The sequence below is a fragment of the Anabas testudineus genome, chromosome 3 (genome assembly GCF_900324465.2).
Source record: "Anabas testudineus chromosome 3, fAnaTes1.2, whole genome shotgun sequence".
NCBI classification, from domain to species: Eukaryota; Metazoa; Chordata; class Actinopteri; order Anabantiformes; family Anabantidae; genus Anabas; species Anabas testudineus.
In genome coordinates, this window is record NC_046612.1 from 1,190,889 (window position 1) to 1,210,355 (window position 19,467).

The 19,467-nt window shown below is 42.8% G+C and overlaps 1 protein-coding gene across 3 annotated transcripts; it reads right to left on the reverse strand.

Moving 5' to 3' along the window:
• Nucleotides 1-11: 11 nt before the first annotated feature.
• Nucleotides 12-19,444, reverse strand: LOC113174436 (USP6 N-terminal-like protein). 3 transcript variants are annotated; one of them, XM_026378461.1, is made up of 15 exons: nt 19,148-19,444; nt 16,504-19,072; nt 15,989-16,062; nt 13,080-13,165; nt 12,942-12,981; nt 11,982-12,062; nt 11,441-11,548; nt 10,603-10,712; nt 7,433-7,481; nt 6,322-6,442; nt 6,000-6,094; nt 5,829-5,894; nt 4,571-4,670; nt 3,957-4,109; nt 12-3,835 (listed from the first exon to the last, which is right to left on the reverse strand). In XM_026378461.1, exons 2-15 carry the CDS (start codon nt 16,844-16,846, stop codon nt 3,144-3,146), a joined length of 2,118 nt encoding a protein of 705 aa, XP_026234246.1. In that variant the 5' UTR covers nt 16,847-19,072; nt 19,148-19,444; the 3' UTR covers nt 12-3,143. The 3 variants fall into 3 exon arrangements, with proteins under 3 accessions (XP_026234246.1, XP_026234247.1, XP_026234248.1); XM_026378462.1 differs by lacking the exon at nt 16,504-19,072; XM_026378463.1 differs by lacking the exons at nt 16,504-19,072; nt 19,148-19,444 and adding an exon at nt 15,611-15,724 and having other exon boundaries at nt 15,989-16,067.
• Nucleotides 19,445-19,467: the final 23 nt, after the last annotated feature.

The following is a 19,467-nucleotide window of genomic DNA, read 5'->3' on the forward strand; positions in this document are numbered from 1 at the left end:
TTAAAGGGTGATAAAAGTTGTATTGTTTCATCTCCAAGGTTTTATCCACTTCTTCAACTCTTAACAAAAAGTGCTGCATATTTTAATGTACAACAAACCTGTAGCCAAGACGTAAACACACCGTTTCCCCTGAACTGCTCAATAATGTCACAACGTCCTCTCATTGAAAGGCAAATTAGTTCAACAGATACATGATGACTTTAATAGATACTAATTGATATTGTTAATTTGTGGAGTTTTATTATTGAAATACAGTCAAATGTCATGAAAACCCACAACATATCCACAAAATAGCAAATCACTGTTTTAAATCACAAGACTTTCTAATTCGGCTGAGATCTAAAAGTTTAAAACTCATTTCACATCATGGCTCAATCTAGACAGAGGCATGCTGAACCTAAACCAACCACAAGATGTCAACCTTTCACTACTTCACTAATGTTCTTCTACTCTCTGATGGGAAAACTGGTTCTAACTCTTGATACCTACTGTTTCTACAATACCATACATTTCTCAACACACGGTTAACAGAAGCCGATGCATCTACCAACAGATCATTTTCTGTAAGATAGGAAAAAAAAACTACGTTTCACCTTTTAATGCAAATGCAGCAAATACTCCAGTTCTCGAAAAAACACGAGCACTTATTAAATGACCTGGCTGCCTTTCTAAGAGAATTAAACAATAAATTACTGAGCTAGAAAACCACTTATTTAAAATGAGCTCAATAGGTTTCAATGAGTACAATCATAAGTAGTGAGCCAGCTCACCATGTCAGAGGTCTCGTGTTCAGTCCAACATCTGAAAGATGTTTCTTTTCCTCATGTTGAGTCAGGGTACAACATCAGTAATGGTCAAAGAACAACTGAAGCCGATCCAAAATAAGGCATCAAGACATTAGTACAAAAAAATAAAACTGCAACTCTGCTAGCAAACATTTTACAAAGGCTGACTGAGCAAACATTTGCTTCTTTGACTAAATGTTAGAAAACTAGAAAAACGTCCATTCGATTATAAAGGGGGATGCCTTTTAGACTGTACACGTCTCAGTCGTTTCAAAATTCTAGAAATAACTTTCCAGGTAACTCAGACTGTTTTCAGCCAAACAGGAAACTGTGAGCTGGTGTTTGACAGCCGGTCCGTGTCCCCTCTGACAGCCACATCTCACTAATTCTGGGATATCAGCACAAATTCTCAACTTACTCAACATCGTGCTCAACTCGAAAAAAGTGAGAGAAACATGTCTATATGGAGAAAACAAACATTAGAAGTGGTTGTAATGTGGTGGAAGGTAAGGACCTGTGGTACACAGTCCTGCAATGATCCAATGATTTTTTTAATTTGAGTTTAAAATGAGCATTTGTAATTTCTTTGCATGCAGTTGATGTATGCAGTTGATGTATTCCTCTTACCATAAAAAAGGTGGGGGTTTGTGTCCCAAGTATAAGGCAAACTCAGAGGACCTGACTTGGTCTGATCACATTCAAGTCCCAGTGAATAAAGCCAGGCTAAGACTGTACCATGCCCTGCGTCAGCTGAGGAAATTCAGGGTTTCACCAGCAATCGTGCAAACTTTGTATTTAGGGGCCATAGAAAGCAGAAAACCACCCTAGTAACTGTTAGTGTCTTAACTCAGCATGCAGACACACTTTATTCAGATACACTGGACACCAGCACCCTCTCTTTATATTGCTGCTAGGTATCAACCAGCATTATTGGACCTGCTTCCTTGCACAGCTTGTTTTCAATCACTCCTGTTCATTTGTATATTTATGTTATTGTGGTTATAGTTATATCTGGATACTTTTAAACTTCTCAGCATCTTTCCTTAATATTTTCACTACTTTGCTTCAAATCCGTGTTTGTTTTCCTTAACAATAATTTGCACAGTCTATCTAACAGCGGACCTGATTCATGTCACTGCCAGCTATATTGTTCATATAACTGTGTATGTGACAAATAAATTTCTAGAATCTTAAACTCCAACAACACCTGATCCTACACTTCCCATAATGCAACTTAACAGGCTCTCTTCATTAGACCCTACCTGTCTGGCAAACATCTACATCTTTAAACTTTATAAGTTCAGTTGGTGACTCAGACCTGGTGATAAAGATCTGTAGTCTCTGGGTCCTAGTTAACACAAGCCGAATTTTGACAAGACACGACAGGACACAAAGCTCCTTCACAGCGACAGAAGCTAAACTGGGCTCATCAGTCAGAACCAGCCAAATATTCTTAGTGACACACGTCCTTGTGGTTCAGCAGCATTCACAGAAACACACGATTAATGAGAATAACTGTGAATGCACAGTGAGTATACAGTGGTGCCTTTTTGAACAAAAGTGATTAAACACACACTCTGCCTGCAGAAATCAATGTCAGTTTGCTGTGTGTACAATAGTGCACAATAAGAGCAGGATGCAGCACTGTGGTAGGTATTACTGTATGAGTCAGTGTTGTAGGGCTGACTTGGCTAATTCCAAATACCTGAGACAACGTTTCTACCATTTAAATCTGAATATAGATTAATTTAACGGTGTAATTTATTTGTATAATGTTTTATACATGAATGTCAAAATGACATTTACCTTATTAGTAAAATCATTATGACGTTGTATTAAATTAATTTGTTGTTATTTGGTATCATATCCTTAGTTTTGTAATTCAAGTTATTTGCCCAAACCAGCAGAGTAAAACCTCTACAGAAAAAGTGATGCATTATAATTTGACATCTGTCTAATTCTGTAGTAATGAAACGCGGCTGTCACACCAAACAAGACCAAACAGGACGTCCATGTGCCATGTGTAACACCTACACATGGAAACAGATTCAAATACCCAGAGTCATGACAAAAGTTTTATGAAGTAAAAGTGAGTTAGAAAGCATTACCTCTTTAAAAGTGATGAATTCGATTACCTATATGAATATTGGTCCTGAAACTGATGACGCTTTTCTTAGCAGTTATTGCTCGACACTGATAATAAATCATCCTTCTGTATTTCTTCACCAACACATCAACTCTTTAAACTGTCTAAACTCAATGATAAAACGCTAAAAGGAGCAGATCTCATTTGTGCCACTGACACAAACAGAATGGAACATTATCAGTGAATCTGTGATGTGGGTTTTGCTGCTCAGTTCATGAAATGTCTGGATCCTGGGTCGGTGCTCTGATGCTGCACCTGTCCTGGTCTATGTCTCTTTTGGTGCTCTGAGCTGAGGCCTGCTCCAGCAGCTCGATCACATAACTTTCTTCAGCTCTTTCTGCTGCTGACAGACCCTCATACTGAGCAAGATCTGAACCTGGTGAGGCCACCTGTGCCTCAGGTACCGAAAGAGTCCGTGGGACCCTGCAGAAGGACTGGTCGGTGCTAACGGCCACAGGGGAGTCGTCCGTAGAGGTCAGTGAGACCTGTGGAGCTGAGTGAGGCCCAGCGGTGGTGACCTCCTCAGCTTGTATTTCATCCCTGTCCTGATCTGGCAGCAACAGCTGATCGACTGTGACCGCTGTTTGGCTTCCAGGAGGCTGATAAGGTGGAGGCCCCATCAGTGGGGAACCATCAGGAGTGAGCAGGGCATGGCTGTGGATAATGATGGGGTCTGGGGAAGGGAGAGGGGCCTCCTCTCCCGCAGCATCGAGATCCCTGGGGTCTTTGGAGGGGCTCTGGTCTGGAGATATGGAGTCAGGCTGGTGGGAGATGATGTGGAGACGCAGACCTGCTTTAGGGTAACTGCTGGCTGATGACGGCTTCCCTCTGGAGGGCTGGACCGGACTCAACAGCACCGGCAGCTCCTGCCCCAGGGGCTTATGGGGCAACTCGTCAGACTTACCTAAAAACAACAGCACATCATTAAGAATCAGGTTTGGTTGTTATTAAGAAATTCAGCTTGTTGTGCTCTACGAAGAATGGGGGGTTTAAAGTATGGAGCAGACAGACATTTACTACTGTACCTGGAGGAGGAAGATCCAGCTTCATCTTTCGCAGTTCAGCCATGGAGGTCTGAAGCTGCTCCATGATCACATCATCGCTGTAAAAGAAGGTCTGGGCGATCCTCTCCTGCAGAAACTCTCTGAGCTCCTCCAGGGACATCTTCAACAGACGTTCTGCTCACAAACACAAACACAAACACACAAACACACACACACGCACACACACGCACAGAAGATCTGTTAAACTCATACAAACAACCTCTGATGTGTCACTTCTCATCTCAGAGATACAGTGTGTTTGAACCAGTCCCACTCAAACCTCTGAGCGGCCTAAATGAGGGTACGAAATATCCTTTGATTTAGAAAAACATATGAAAATTCACTGTTTCACTGTCCACACTAGTATTATTTCACGTTTCCTGTTCATTTTCTCCATAAGCAGACTCTCTCTCTGTGATGGACACAAATGGCTCCTGTTTGGTTAATCAGCACAAAAAGATCTGTGTTAGAAAATGTCAGGTTGACTGAAAAGTCTGTAAACACAAAACAGGATTTGCACATCCAATGACAGAGCTTCAAGTTCCGTTGCTGTAGGTGATTCATTTGTCCTAATGCAGGGAACTAGCCGTTCTTACTCTTGTGTATCTTCAGGATGGTATAAGACATGGCAGTGAGCAGCCTCTCTCCCTCCAGGATGAAAATGTCCCACAGACGAAGCGTCAGGGTGAACGGTGTCTGCAGGAACACAAACACAACAAGTCACCATGTCACTGGGGTTTAGTCAAATTTGTTGATGGCAGCAGTTTCACATTTCTTCAGCTCTGCTCCGGGCCGGAGTCAGGAGGTTTGTTCTTTCCCAGACCTCAGAAGCTCACAGGCCAGAGAAGTGCTGACAGCGGCCAAACCCTGCCAAACCACCACCACAGGATTGTGGGCATGCATGGAGGAGACTAATAGCAGTTTAGCTTAACAGCTCTTAATGCTCTCTTCTAATGCAATGTCCCAGAGATCAAATATCATTAGGATTTGTTTTTGCTGAAATAATGTAAAACTGCCTTTAAAAAAGCAATTCGACAAATTTCTTGTTGTGGTTATTGTTGGATATGACTTGTTTTTAGGCTGCACTCCAGGATTCACCTGTCAATCATACATTTTGGTCGACACTGAGATGTTTCTTTTGCTATCACTGCTCTTCTGCTTGGAGATTTCAAAATGTAAGTGCTCCTGGACTATTTGCCTGACTATTGCTAAGATCCCTTCAATGTTGAGGTCATGAGATAGCAAGACTACCCAACACGGATAAAAATGTAAACACTGGATATTCCTGACTTCTGATTCAGCACAGGCAGCTGGTGCTTATTCTGTTCTGTTAAAATGCTCTCTGTCACTTCAGACCTGTTGTGACCCCTGGTTCCAGTCACCTGATGCGTCCCCCTTTTCTTCTACCCAGTACTCTTTTTGTTTTACCCGTTAGTTTTTGTTTCTTGCTCTGAATTTTTATCTACTTGTTACTGAGCTTGATCTGTTTTTGGATCATGCCATACCTTTCATACCTTAACATGACTCTGCCTGCCTCTTTATTCGTGCATCTGGATCCTAAAGTAAATCGTGGCAAGTGAAAGTTATCTAAGTAGCATAGTTTAGGTAGACTCTGTGTGCACATTGTTAATGTTCATTTTTTGTAAAGTAATGTTTTATAGTTGCAGGTAAAACTCCAACCACAGCCTCAAACACAACAGCTGATCAGAAGTTCCTTATTTAACAGGATAAATACACAAGCTCTGGGCTTCTTTACACTTATTACTTTAAATGTGAAGTCATTTTGTTATTATCTGAAAGTGGGAAGTGTGATTTGGAAAGCAGATAAACACATCAATCAAACACGTTCCTCACCCTGTCAATAAAACACTGCAGGAACCATTTAGTGCTGTAAATCCCTGCAGACATCTGCTCTCTGTCCTGCAGAGACACAGAGACAAATTGTGAGAGAGACACATGACATCACATGACATCACAAATCACTGTTGTTCCTGTTATGAGACACTTGTGTAACTATGGTCTCACCAGATGTTTCTTCAGCTTGGGCATAAGTTTAGAAATAATCTGATCGTGATGGGTCTGGAATCGCTGAAGTTTGGGAAACCCAGGAACAAAAAATCCTAACAAAGAGAGAGAGCAGAGAAGCACTTTTTAATCCCACTTAATATGAGTTCAATACGTGTTCAAGCAGCACAGCCTGTAGTCAGTCAGCGCCCTGCAAAGACAAACAGCTCCATAGCAATCACTCCAACATTCAGATTTCCTCTCTTTACTATCACTTCATCGTGAAAACATGCAAGGAGCAGTTTTGTTTTTCTCTTCACATGAGTGCACAGTGACGTCTCACCGTGCATGGCGTGTTTCTGATTGGTCAGCAGCTGAGACAGGGCCCAGAAGGCGTCCTCTTCGTTCATGAACATGAGCAGCAGGGCAGCAATCTGACTCATCCCCTGGCAGTAGCTCACCTCCTGCAGGCATCAGAACAGAAAGAAAAACACACATCACGTTTCTGTGTTTGGTCCTGATCAGCCAGGCTGTAATTTGGCACCGTGGTACAGGAGTTTTACAGAAAAGCAGTTTCTTTTATTGTCCACCAAGAGGAACTGTAGAGAAGCAACTGTAGGAGCTGTGGTGGCCTGTTTATTGCAGTGGGCTGGCAGTTTCACTTGATTCAGACTCAAATGTCTTTACAGCTATGAGATGGCGTGTTCAGAGGATGAATCCTCCTGTAGTGGTGTTTAATGGATAAGGTTTACCAGTATAAAATACAGTATATTACTAATCTATGAATCTCAAGCATTAATATTCAGAGCAGCAGATACAATTTCACACAAGCATCACATATTTAATGAGTGCCGTTGTTATTTGGGCTATCAACAACAAACTGCATTGATCACGAGATGAGCTGTGTCAGCATCTGGCTGTTTAACAGCTCTGCTGAACAATTTCCTGATGTTATGATCTGTTGTTGCAGCAGTTTTAGCTTGGAGCAGACTGAAAGCATCACGCTCTTCTAAACCACTTAATCCCCAGAAACCCATCCATTAACATTTTACTGATGTTACCTGACAGTATCATTTCACTGGTCTTTTCAATTCAATTCAATATCAGTTAATGATGGGTCTAATAGTACGTCCAGTAGAAATCATGTTACTGAGAAGCTCTCCACTTTCGTACTGTTGATTTAATAATCTCCAGTGAAACTACAGCGGTGTCAGATACACAAAGAGTGCTCTGTCAGCAGCCTTTCACTGCCTCCACTGACACTATTTAATACATTTAATAGAAAAAACATGCTGTAGTGTGGAAGTACACGCTACAGTGAGCCACGGGTGGAAAAAAAAAGCAAATTACGTCTCCGTTCAGCCGAGGAAACTGAATCGAGATCAGTTAAAGTTAAAGTTGGGTTAAAGTGGTTTTTGAATGTTTCGTCTGATGGAGGGAAAACGGCTACTTACTGTGTTGTAGACTGAATATGCAGAAAGAACATGGAAGAGAGACTGCTGCCTGTGGAGAGGAGAGGAGACAAGGAGAGGAGACAAGGCGAGGTAGAAAATAAAGGAGATTTTTAAAAAAGTGACAAGATAAAATAATGTGGGAAATTCTCCCACGGTGCAGCAGATTAAGTAGGGACCAGAGGTAACTTCACATACCTGAGTAATACTGAACTAATGAATCGCTCAGGATGTATTCATGAAACGTGTCAAACATTCCTGATGCTCATACTGATTCGTGATTGGCTGCATTCCCGTTAGACATTTGTGACTCAACTCTAATTTGTCAAAATGCACAAGCAGAATTTTAGAACGTTTTACTATAAAGTGTCAATAGAACAAAAGAACACGTCTGTATTTATCGTATGGTCTACGTAGGAGTGAAGAGAGATTTCAGTCCAGACTGTGCCGACGTCCACAGGAGGTCTCACTCTGTCCTGTTTTAACTGGACCAAGTTACAAACAGAACATTTTGTTTCAAATGCAGCCAACTCTCAGTGAATCAGAGGAGAAACACCACAACTCAGAACATAGATCACAGAGAACATGAAACACAGAAAACAGACAACAGAACAGAAAAGTATGCAATAATAGATCATAGAGAACACTAAAAATATATCAGAGAGAACAGAACAAAAGAGAGATGACAGAGGAAAAGGAAAGAGGAACACAACAACAAGCTTAATGCGCAGAAACAAAGAAAGCCACTAAACATGGAAACACAGAACAGAGAGAACCTCGCTGTCGAGCACCGTCATAAAGGCTCATTTTTTAGCTGAACTCCTGGTAAATGCTGAAATGTTTTGCTGGCCCAGACTTTCCACTGCCGCTCCCGAGCCTGTGGTCTATTAAACTGTCAGTGACATCACTGTGTTACAGGATCAGGTTCCACACAAACCCAGCTCCATCCTGAACGCAGCCTGCCCACGTCTCTCACACTCAGCCCAAGTTCACACCGAGGTCGTAAAATCAAAGCAGCTCCTGCTTTTCTTCCTCCTTGATCTAAACTGGCCTGAAACGCTAAATTACAACATCAAAAATATGTGGACACCCAATCAGGTCACTCAGGTTTGTAAGTGCATCAAGGTTGTGACTGATATCAACTGGAGTCACACACACTTTTGACCATATGGTGTCAGTGATGTTCACAGACTATTGACTGAGACTGTTTCCTTTTTGTTTCCTCCACTGTTTGTCTAATAGCATTTGTGTAGTTGATGTTCATTTGTTTGTACTATTGTCATTTTGTCTTTCATTTTTAGTTAGTATAGTGTACGTACCTTGAAACCTGGGCAAATTATCATATTGACAAATTATCTGTGTTTCTTACATTTGCTGTTAGAAGATAATTATTATTACTATATTATAGTATATATACTAGTAGCACGCACAAAGTTTGACACAGCACAGGTCAAGTTCAGCAAATGTGAGATTTGCCCAGTCCACTGTTGACATCTAGCAGAGCCGTTGTAACAGCCCACATAGACAATATTAGAGGAGGCACACGTGTTAACACTACATTTAGTCAGTCATCAGTCAAACCCCAACCCTTAAGCATGTAGCATTCGAATGTGATGTGTATTTTAGCATTTTAATTGTCACCTGTGGTCCCAAAGTTGGTCAGTTGGTCCACACACTTTTCTCCTGTGGGCAGATGCTGCTTACAGTGGCAAGAAAAATTATGTGGACCTTTTTGTTTATCTGCATTAATTTCTTCATCTAAATGAAAAAATTCTGATCTTTCAAAACCTCATACAGCTAGTGCAAAAAGTATGTGAAACCTTGGACTTAATTACTGGTTGGCCACTCCAAAATGCGGATTTTGTTTTTCTAAACCCATTCTGTTGTGTTTTGGGTCATTGTCAATTGCTTACTCAATGTATACAGAGTTTCAGAGTTTCAGCTGATGTACAGACATTCTCACATTCTGAAGATTTATTTGACACACTTGGGAATTCATCTTGCCTCTAATCAATGCAAGCTGGCCAGGCTCTGATGCTGCTAAGCAGGCCCAAATCATGATGTTTCCTCCATCATACTTTACAGTTGGGATGATGTTTTTATGATATGCAGTGACCTTTTTAAACCAGATGTAGTGCCTGTGTGTTCTTTCCAAATAGTTCCAAATAGTTTCATCAGTCCACAAAACATTTTACCAATGCTGCTGTGGAGTGTCAATGTGCAGCAGTGTTCTTTTTAATAAGCAGCAGCTTCCTTCATGGTGTCCTGCCATAGACACTCTGCTAGTTCAATGTTTTACCTACTGTAGACTCATGAACACAGATGTTGGCCAGTTCCAATGATGCCTTCAAATCTTTATCTGTCTCTCTGGGTTGTTTCTTTACCTCATTGATGAGTGTTCTTTGTGCTCTTGGGGTCATTTTGACTGGTCGTCCACTTCTTGGTAGAGTAGCCACAGTCCCAAAGTGTCTCCATTTTTAGATTGTCAACTGTAGACTGGTGAATTTCTAAAGTCTTTGACATCACTTTGTAACCCTTTTCTGTTTTACGTAAATCAACAATTTTTGATCATAGATCATCTGAAAGCTCCTTTTGGTGCAGCACCGCTCACATAAGGAGCAAACTCAAAAGGTTTGAGTAGTTTTTGTCTGTCGAGGTAGCTCTAGTCCACGTTACAATTCTCTAAACTAATTTTCTTATGAAAACGTTTTTGAGGTCATTATTTTATTGGTTCACATACTTTTTCCCACTCTCACTATGAGGTTTTTTTTTTATGGTTGTTCTCAATAAAGATAAAGATCAGAATTGTTTCTTGTGTTATTATTTTAGGCTCATTATATTTGTTAATACTCCTGATTAGATGAAGATCAGATCATGTTTTATGACACATACTTTTTCTTCTGGATGTATATTCATATTCCCCAGAGAACACATTGCGAATGAGTTCCTTTACAGGTAAAAAAATAAAAACTGACAAAACCCTTCAGACAATTGACATCAACTCTTATCTAAACACATTGTATGATCTTGTGTTGCTTTGCACATTGTGAACATCCTTTTCTTACTCTTCGGCTCTGTGAATATCTCTTATAACGCCGTACATTCTCTGTAACCTCAACGTTACCAAGTGGTTGAAATAATGTTTTAAAGGTCTATTCAGTACTGAAACTTACTTGACTCCGAAGCGATCCATGAACATGATGTGGTTTCGAAAGGTCCGGTTAATGTCCAGGTCGATCTGTTTGATCTCCGTTGAGTAGAGCCTGGCCTGCTCCTTCATTTTCTGAGTCAACAAGGACAGAGTGAGGTGGATAAGAGACACTCGTGACTGTGTGAAGTGGACAAAATCTAATTATGGCTCTTTTATGCGCATGATTTAAAAAAAAGTTTAGTGGTCTATTCACACATTTCAAGCCTCGTCAGAACAGTTTAATATATTGTAACTCAATTAAGCAATTTAAAATCATGGAAATAATATAAATAATAAATAATATACTGTCATTTCATTTAACACTGGATAATGTAGGAAGGTGTAATTAAAGCTGGTTGATTTCATCCTTTCCAAATCTGCTCGTTTACCTCTCGCTGACCTAATCCAGTCCGCTCTGCTAAAAAGCCACTGTCCTCACATTCTGGGATGTAGCCTGTTGTTAATCCTGCTGGGTGTTGTGATGGCAGCGGGGAGTCTATTCAAATGTGGGATTTAAATGTCGCTGGACAAGCTAAACAGAGACTTTTACAAATCCAGGTGTGACTCTGCACGATGTTAGTTTGGTTTAGCTCATTAGTTTCTTTTCTATAACTGTACCAATATATTGGTACCATTTACTCAGCTGCTGCCAACATATCTGCACATCTTAAGCTGAAATTGGCCCAGCGAAGTTATCAGTCAGTCAGCCATCTTATCTGTTCCTGCTCTCACTTTTTCTGTATGAAGAATGTTTCTCTATCTCTATTTTCAAGGAGACTGCACTAAATGTCTTTGAGCTGGATCACATAACCAGTGCATACCTCATATTTGCCTTCATTTTCCTCCTTAGTCCTCTCCACGTCCAGCATCAGTGCCCAGGCCCGGCCTCTGAGCTGCAGGGGAATGCCCTTGTATACCCGTTTCACCATCTGACAGCACAGAGCAGAGGAATACATCAAATTCGTACAGCAGATAAAAACAAGGTTTAAAAAACTGATGATAAAAGAATGAGTCAACGGAATATGCAACATATTCACTGAGCACACTGTACATGAAAGATGGTTTATTGTGAGTCAGACATGGATCAAGGACCTGCAGGATGTAATAACAGTGTTGCTGGTCACCTGTGTGGGTTCATGATACTTTTAAACTGCACATGTTGGCAGCTCCGTGTGGCAAGATAAAACCCAAATGTAGCTTGGAGAACTGTTTTTTTAGACTGAGCACCGACAGTTTCACTGACCACACAGAAACCTGCACCCACTTTACTTAACTCTCATAATAAATAAAGAGAGCACTGAATGTGTTGCTTTCCTTCTCTGTATGGCCCACATCTGGAACAGTATGTGGTCTGTTACTCACCCTGTCGCTGTTCTTGTATTTCTCCCACTTCTTCACCATCTTCAGCCATTTATCTGCTCGTTCTATCTCCTGCTGCTTCAACTGTGAAGGAAGAAGAAAGAAACTGGTGAACAGAAACACAACTGCTAACCTGCTGCTGGGCCTTAGTTACTACTTTGATGCGCAGCTGACTCCTGTTGTGGAACCATGTGACCATTAGTGATCTCTGGTAAATACTGTCACAACCTTCAGCTACACCCGCTACCAACTCAAGTTACCTACTATAACATGTTAAAGCCTGAGCTTGGACAAAAGTACTTTTGTGAGAAGTTTCCCTTAAAATTATGTTTCCAGTAGTAGATAAAGAGTTAATAATTAGAAAATAATTCGTTTACAGTGACGGAGTTGAAGGCTCAGTCGTTCACTTCTCACTATACGCTGTTCACTCAGGAGTTAACAGTACTGTATAATGCACTTAAAGCTTCCACAGTGCAACAAAAAAAGTAGTAGACGTCATGTGCACGTATCCCACAATGCACTGCTCTCTGTTTTAGTGTCCTAAATCTCAACTTACTGTGTTTTACACACTCAACATTAAAACACCCGGTGTCATGCACCGTATAGTAGATAGGGAGTGATATCAGACTGAACTGCAGATAAACAAAGAAATAAATAAAGACATCAGTTGTTTAAAGTGATTAATATCCACTAAATTAGCTCATCTATATGTGCAGACATATTCTTAACTAGTTATATGTAAATGATGAACACTTCCACACCAGGTAGTGGAATTAGGGATGTAAACCTGACCAAATTGACCTGAATACTTATAATTCAATATTGTGAAATGTTCTAATGTAATTTGGTTTTTTATAACGATCCAGTTACAAATCTGCTGAGGTAAACGTGTGCTGTGATGGGCGGTGCTGATGAAGGGGTACTGGAGCTGTGGTGTGGTGGTCCGGGCTCCGTTGGCTGTACCTTTTCCTCATGTGCCGTTGGTGCCGGTAGTTCGTCCTCACTGAACAAAGAAGAAAGAGCAGATTCATCAGGTACAGAACAACAGTGATCGCTGTGCAGCATCACAAGAGCCCACTACACACTGAAGAGAGGACTTACTGCATGAAGCCGAAGCGGTCGATGACCTTGTAAATACTGTAGTCAGCATCTTCCCAGGGGTCAATCTCCACCCCACCGTGCCTTCCCTGCAAACACAAACACACACAAGCTAGCTGACATGAACAGGAACAGGAAAGGGAATACAAATCCTGAACCCACTGTCCAATAAAATGTTTGAAATTAAATTATGACCTGGACCAACCTGTTGTGGTTCTGACTGTGAGTAACCGGTTCAACCATTTATTTTCTGGACCGTCACATGGAGTCAGATCAAATCACAGTAAACCAAACAGTAACGTGTAAGAACTGAGTTCAGCTGATAACAACAGTTCTCCTCATTTCTCTGTTAGAGTTACAGACTCTACAGTACAACTCCAACATGAGTCCAGAATCGGCATTAGGCAGCACAAGGTTTAGGAGTTTAAGGCCTGTATCATGGAAATAATCCATTTAAGAAACAATCTGATCCAAGTGTTGACACAACAGAGAGGGAACGAATCCTTCCACAGCCAACCAGAGAGGCTCCGCTCTGAATAACAGCTCTGCTCCGTGGTTGGTCGCCTGTCTGGAAAACAGCCAAACAGCCTCCTGCTCTCAGCGAGGGGGGGGGGGCACACAGGAAGCGTACGGCTTCATCGTGGTTGAGTCGGCACTCTGAGCCCTGGAGGCACCATGAATGATGTCAGCGTCATGGAAGTGAGAAGACTAAAAATACTTTCTCACTGAGGCCGTGTGGAGCGGAGACACACAGAGCGCTACAGAGGAGATCAGAGCCAGACGAGGTCGCATTTGAATTGAAATCTGTCAGGCTGATTTACTACTAGAATCAGAAACTGAATTCAAACAAATGGATTCAACATACAATTCAACACAGAAAACATCATACTGGCATCATATTCCACACATGTCCTGCTTCAAAGACGGGGATGAATACAACAAGGAAACTTTTCTGCCATCAAACTGTCAGCTACTGAATCTTACCACTAAAGTCGGATCAGATTCACGATGTCAGACTGTGTGAGACATGTATGATGAACATCAGGATACAAAACTGCAGTAGTGGAAAGGTGCTTAGATGTCCACCCCCCAACATCCCCCTGAAATAAACTGCATTTCCAGGAACATCATCTCAGTATAATCAGGAAAATGAACCTGTGACTGTATTTAAATGCATTCTTCCCACATTAATGTGGAAACAGCTTTTCCTGATTTTGGACAAATCTGCACACGTTTCTGCTTTAGTAGTACAATGTATTCATGGGAAAATCAATGGACTTGATGAGAACTGTAACCAACTTAAACAAAAAGACATCGACTGTGTCTCCAGTCGAACATAAATGAAGGCTGCTTCCTTCAAGCTCTACTCAGCTGTCCTGAAAGATCACGGCCTCTCTGAAACCTCTGAAACCTGCATCCGTCCTGTTGTGGTGTCTCCTGCTTCCACACACAGAAATCTCACTGACTCGAGGTTCATCCAGCCCCCGGAGGTCAGTGTCAAGTCAATCACTGCACAGTATGTCACGGCTGTTGCTATGGCTAGGCAGAGTACACCCCTCCATCCCCACCCCCATCACCCCTCTGCTCCAAGCTGCTGAGCTAAATTTAACCTCTGGCTGCCACTGTCTCCACTCTGGGTCTCTGCATCAGCACATTCACTACTGTCACCCTCATGGCTTTTATTTTGAAATGTGAATTCACTGAACACAAGGTTCCCAAAAAGTGACAGATTCTGAGGATTAGGTATTTGTCCTTTCTGCAGATGATGTGGTTTTTCCAGCTTCATCTGATGTGGCTTATAGATTGTAAGAATGTGACAGAGTTAGTCCATTGAGTTCTGAAGTCATGGCACAGAAAACAGCGAACTGTTCCTTTAGTTTGGGAGTGAATGACTTGATCCCAGGTTCTTGTTCAGTGTGTTACTGCCCTGACTACCACTCAGACATCCAAACAGCACTTGGAATGGACTTGTATCGCCTCTGTGCGCTGAAAGGAGACACTGAGGTAACTCCGGACGCGTCTTTGACACATCACCGTGGACACATTCAGAACATATCAAAGTGAGGAGGGACTGGAGCAGAGTCACTCATCTGGCCTGGGAATGACTCAGGATTTCTACAGAGACTTATGGAAGAATGACATCTGGACTACCTTGTCTGTTTAGCTGCCACTAAGGCCGACATCGTTAGCCAGTGGAAAATTAAAATGTTTTCTTTACATCAAGCAGAGTGACAGTAGATGTTCACAAGAAGCATCAGAGTGCTGATAATTCACTAATTATTAATTATTATATCATAACGTGGACGCTCACTTCCTGGTTTCCATTTTGTTCTTGTCGTTACCTGAGTTTTTGTTGCTTCACTACAACATTTCATGCTCAGTTTTAATGTTAGTTTCAGTTTCTGGTAGTCATTCTCCAATCACACCAAACCACAACTACAAACATATTATTACACAATGTGTTATTAATGCACTTTGGCAGAATACTCGCATCCACCCACACACGTACACATTCACACTGCACACAAACGCACATTTGAATTCACTCCTTTGTCCTTCATAGTGAATCTGCCGGTTCTATTAACCACAAAACCAACCAAGCGTGAGCTTTTCGTCCCACAGGAAAATCACACACGGCACAGGAGAAGCTGTGGACACAACACATAAAACAATCTGTGTTTTCACTCAACATGTTTATGACCAAGAAGAACAAAATGATCAATATGTGTCATCGAGAGCTGAGAAGATCAAACGTTTTCACTCAATTTCAGGATAAAGTTTCGAAGATTAAATACGGTACCTATCCTACAGACGCTAATACATCTGTGTATTGGACTCTGCAGAACTTCAGCTCCATCTGGACCAAATCAAAAACACTCCGACTGCTCTGTGTGTTGGACGCACAAACTCACCGTAGCATATTTCAAGATGATATCAGCACGTTCCTCTGCTATTAGAGTCTCAATGTCTTTCTTCATGTCAATATCTGCAGAGAGAAGAGCAAGAAGTAGAAGAGCTGAACAACAACAACAACAACAGCAACTGAAGATGACTCAGAAAAGAAGAACACAGCTGATAGATGTGGGCGACAGTTGGACTCCAATCCAGCAGGATGAGCTGGCACTACTGAGAGACAGAGCACACTTTACTACAGCAAGTGACATGATGCATCTTATCAATATGCTGCAAAATGAAAGCTGCTGTAGTTGGTTGAATCAGTTAGACGTTAGAGGAAAATGAGTCAGTACGTGTTCGAAAAGCATTCATCATTTCACATTTTCAGTTCACTGCCTCTAAAATGTGAAGACTTTTTCTTTTTCTTTGTCATTTTCAACAGTAAAATGAATCAAGATTGATTTGAAAACACTGAAGGTTCACAGGGGGCTCTGCAAAACTGTGAGTGTCACTTCACTCTAAAACTACTAACCTAGTAAATAACAGAGGAAGAAGAGCAACACTGAACCCTTTAGAACCTCCACCAGTCGCCGTACTGGGTTCCACGTGGGCGGTGCACTGCAGGTTTGGCCATCAGACAGTAAGATGGGTAACATGAGAGCACTGTACAGCAGAGCCGTGTCTGTTGCAGGCTGCAGTAATATAAGCCCCCTGGGAACAATCAAACTGTCAGTGCTCATAAATACTGTACCTACACCCCCACCCACCAGCCTCCTACAAGACAGCTGCCTCACACCAACACTAAGGCGCTGTGACAGGAAGCCGGAGTGATGGAGCTCGTCATGAATATGGACGACGTCTGGTGCTGCAGTCATGATGCTGAGATGTATGTGCAGAGGCTAATACTTGATGCTAAACGCTACCTCAGTTAGCGACGATCTACTAATAACAGAAGGTAAAAGAACGTGATGTTACCCTGTTAGTGAAGGCTGATAATATAGAAAACAGCTGGGTCCGAAGGACTGCAGCTAAGTCATCCCCAAACAAAGTGCCGAGGACATAAATCCTGCTTAATCTACATCGTCTGTACGGATCAGCACCAGTTCCAGGATCTGGGGTTTTAATCTGGACCCACAACATGATACACAAACAATCTGGATTAGGAATTTCTCCAAAGCAGGATTATACAATGAGAGTCTGTTACTCCCAAAGCAAGAACAAAGAGAAACAAAGAGCTGTGAGCTCAGAGGATCTGCGATGGGACCAGCAGACAGCAGGACACGAGGCTGCGCTGAAGAGTCGATCATTCTTTTCCCAGTGAAGCAGGAGATCCGCTGATATTCAACACACATAAGTGTCTTTGTATTAGGGTCTGTTACCCCGAAGGATCCAGGAAGACGCGGCTGGGTCGTTCGCTGGTGCTGTGTGAAGGATTCTAAGTACTAAAGCATCTGAAGTGACCGGGGCCAGAAGTGATTCAGATATCACGGCTCCCTGCAGACGGATCATCAAACAACAGCTCATCTGGTTCTCACATCTCAAATGAATAAGAACCCACAGACGATAAGAACAATCTCATACATGTTCGGTCTGTGCAACTTGTCACATGATGTGATGTGCTGTATGTGCAGTGTAGCACCACGATGGAACAAAAACCTGCACCTGCAGCTTTAAAAGTAGCTCGGAACCTAAAATAGGAAGAGTGGGATGAAAAAAAGGGAGAGTGAGATAAATATGAAGTCTACTGTAGCTGAGTGGTTGATTCACTGAGTCCGAGGGAAGATGTGTGGTAACGGACCAGTGGAGTGAGGAAGCTGGGTCAGCTTCTTCACCAACACCTCACACTGCTGCTGTTCTGAGGACGGATGCATCAAAACTAACGTTTCTGTGCATCACAGATAGATCGTGAATCAAGTTTCCCTCCTCTGTTAATTCTGCTAATTCTGAATGTTTCCTCTGTTAATGGAGAGTTCCTTTAGGCTTTGACTTTAGATTTGTCTGGTTCCACTTGTGTCCTTCGTGATTTCATTCATTAGAACTGTGGTGTAAAATACAAAGAGGAATCGAACTGGGTTTCAGATTTGCTGCAGACGTTCGTGTAGAAAGGCTGTTAGCTCACAGAAGCTTTAAATATGAGCTGTCATCTGAAGCATAAGGCTGCGGCTGCATGTGGTCAGCACACTAAATCACAGAGAGGCGCTGGCTGCAGTCCCAGTCTGAAGGGTGGAGGCCCAAACTGGGAGGGAGCAGAGAGACTGGGCGCAGCTCTTTACCTGACAGGCGTTCGATCTACGATGACTGTCCATGGATCTGATATGAAGCTTTGACTCCATTAAACAAAGAGCTGCACATCACAGAGACCTGGAACCTTAAGTTCGGAGGAGGATAAAGCATCATCCTGGATCCTCTGTGAAATCACGATACTGAATAAAAACCAGACCACGTGGAGAGAAAACGCACAAAAGTGTGGACAGTGTGAGCAGCTGGCCTCATTTAGCCACATGTCACGAGCAGGAACTCAGACCTCAAAACCTGAACTGTCCTGAGCTGTGACTCGGTACTGGTTTTATCTAGTACCATGATCAGTCAGTGTCTGTGGAATAAAGAAACTGCTGCACACAGTCTGGGTCCATCAGCAACACATCTTTACCCTCTGCTCCCCCAGGATGGAAATCAGTCATGTAGTGTCTGCACTTACTGTAAAGATATCATTCTCCCTAAACACACACACACACACACACACACACACACACACACACACACACACACACACACACACAGAGCAGCGTGTGTGCTCGGTTTGTTCTAAACTTCAGTGTCATCCCAGCAGCAGCTGCAGCAGCTGCAGCAGCTGCAGCAGCTCAGGCCTGCAGCTCCTGCAGCTCCTGCAGCTGCAGCCTCCTCCACCGTCTCCATCAGCGGGACATGCGGGCTGCAGCCCGGCGGTGATGCTGCTGGATCGTGCTCGTCCAGTCCGCTGGCGCCATCGAGACCTGGATCCTAATGACCAGCTCGGACCGTCCCGATGTGGTGGTAAACAAACCCGCAGCCCAGACACCGAGATCTGAGACGGGGATACAGCTTCACGCGAGATCTTTATTCTAAGGAGAATAAACCAAAACAGGAACAATGAGCAGAAAACGGCTAACCCCCCCTCCCCGCGGGGGTGTATTTACCGTGTCTCCGGGTTTTAGTCCGGCTCTATCCGAGCTGCAGCGCGGCTCCGGCTCCGGCTCCGGCTCCTCTGGGCATTCTCCGCTTCAAGCGCAGCTCCAGCAGAGCAAAGCACCGGGCTCACAACAATAGCCTCCCCCCGTCAATCCATAGGTTCCACCACCAACAACACACACACACACACACACTCACACACACACACACTCACAGGCGGACGGAGGCAGTGAGGAGGTCCTGGACCAGGATCCGATCAGCAGCGACGGAGGCGCACTGAGCAGGCGCCGCAGCGTGGCACCCGTCAGCCGTGTGTGAGCTGTGACAT

Bases quoted from the DNA above. Each gene is read 5' to 3' on its own strand.
- LOC113174436 (XM_026378461.1), bottom strand. From the start codon at position 16,846: ATGACTGCAGCACCAGACGTCGTCCATATTCATGACGAGCTCCATCAC. The intron at 12,063-12,941 runs GTACAGCCAACG...CTTCCTTCACAG, and splicing joins CAACGGCACATGAGGAAAAG to TTGAAGCAGCAGGAGATAGA. The intron at 5,895-5,999 runs GTGAGACCATAG...GTGTCTCTGCAG, and splicing joins CCAAGCTGAAGAAACATCTG to GACAGAGAGCAGATGTCTGC.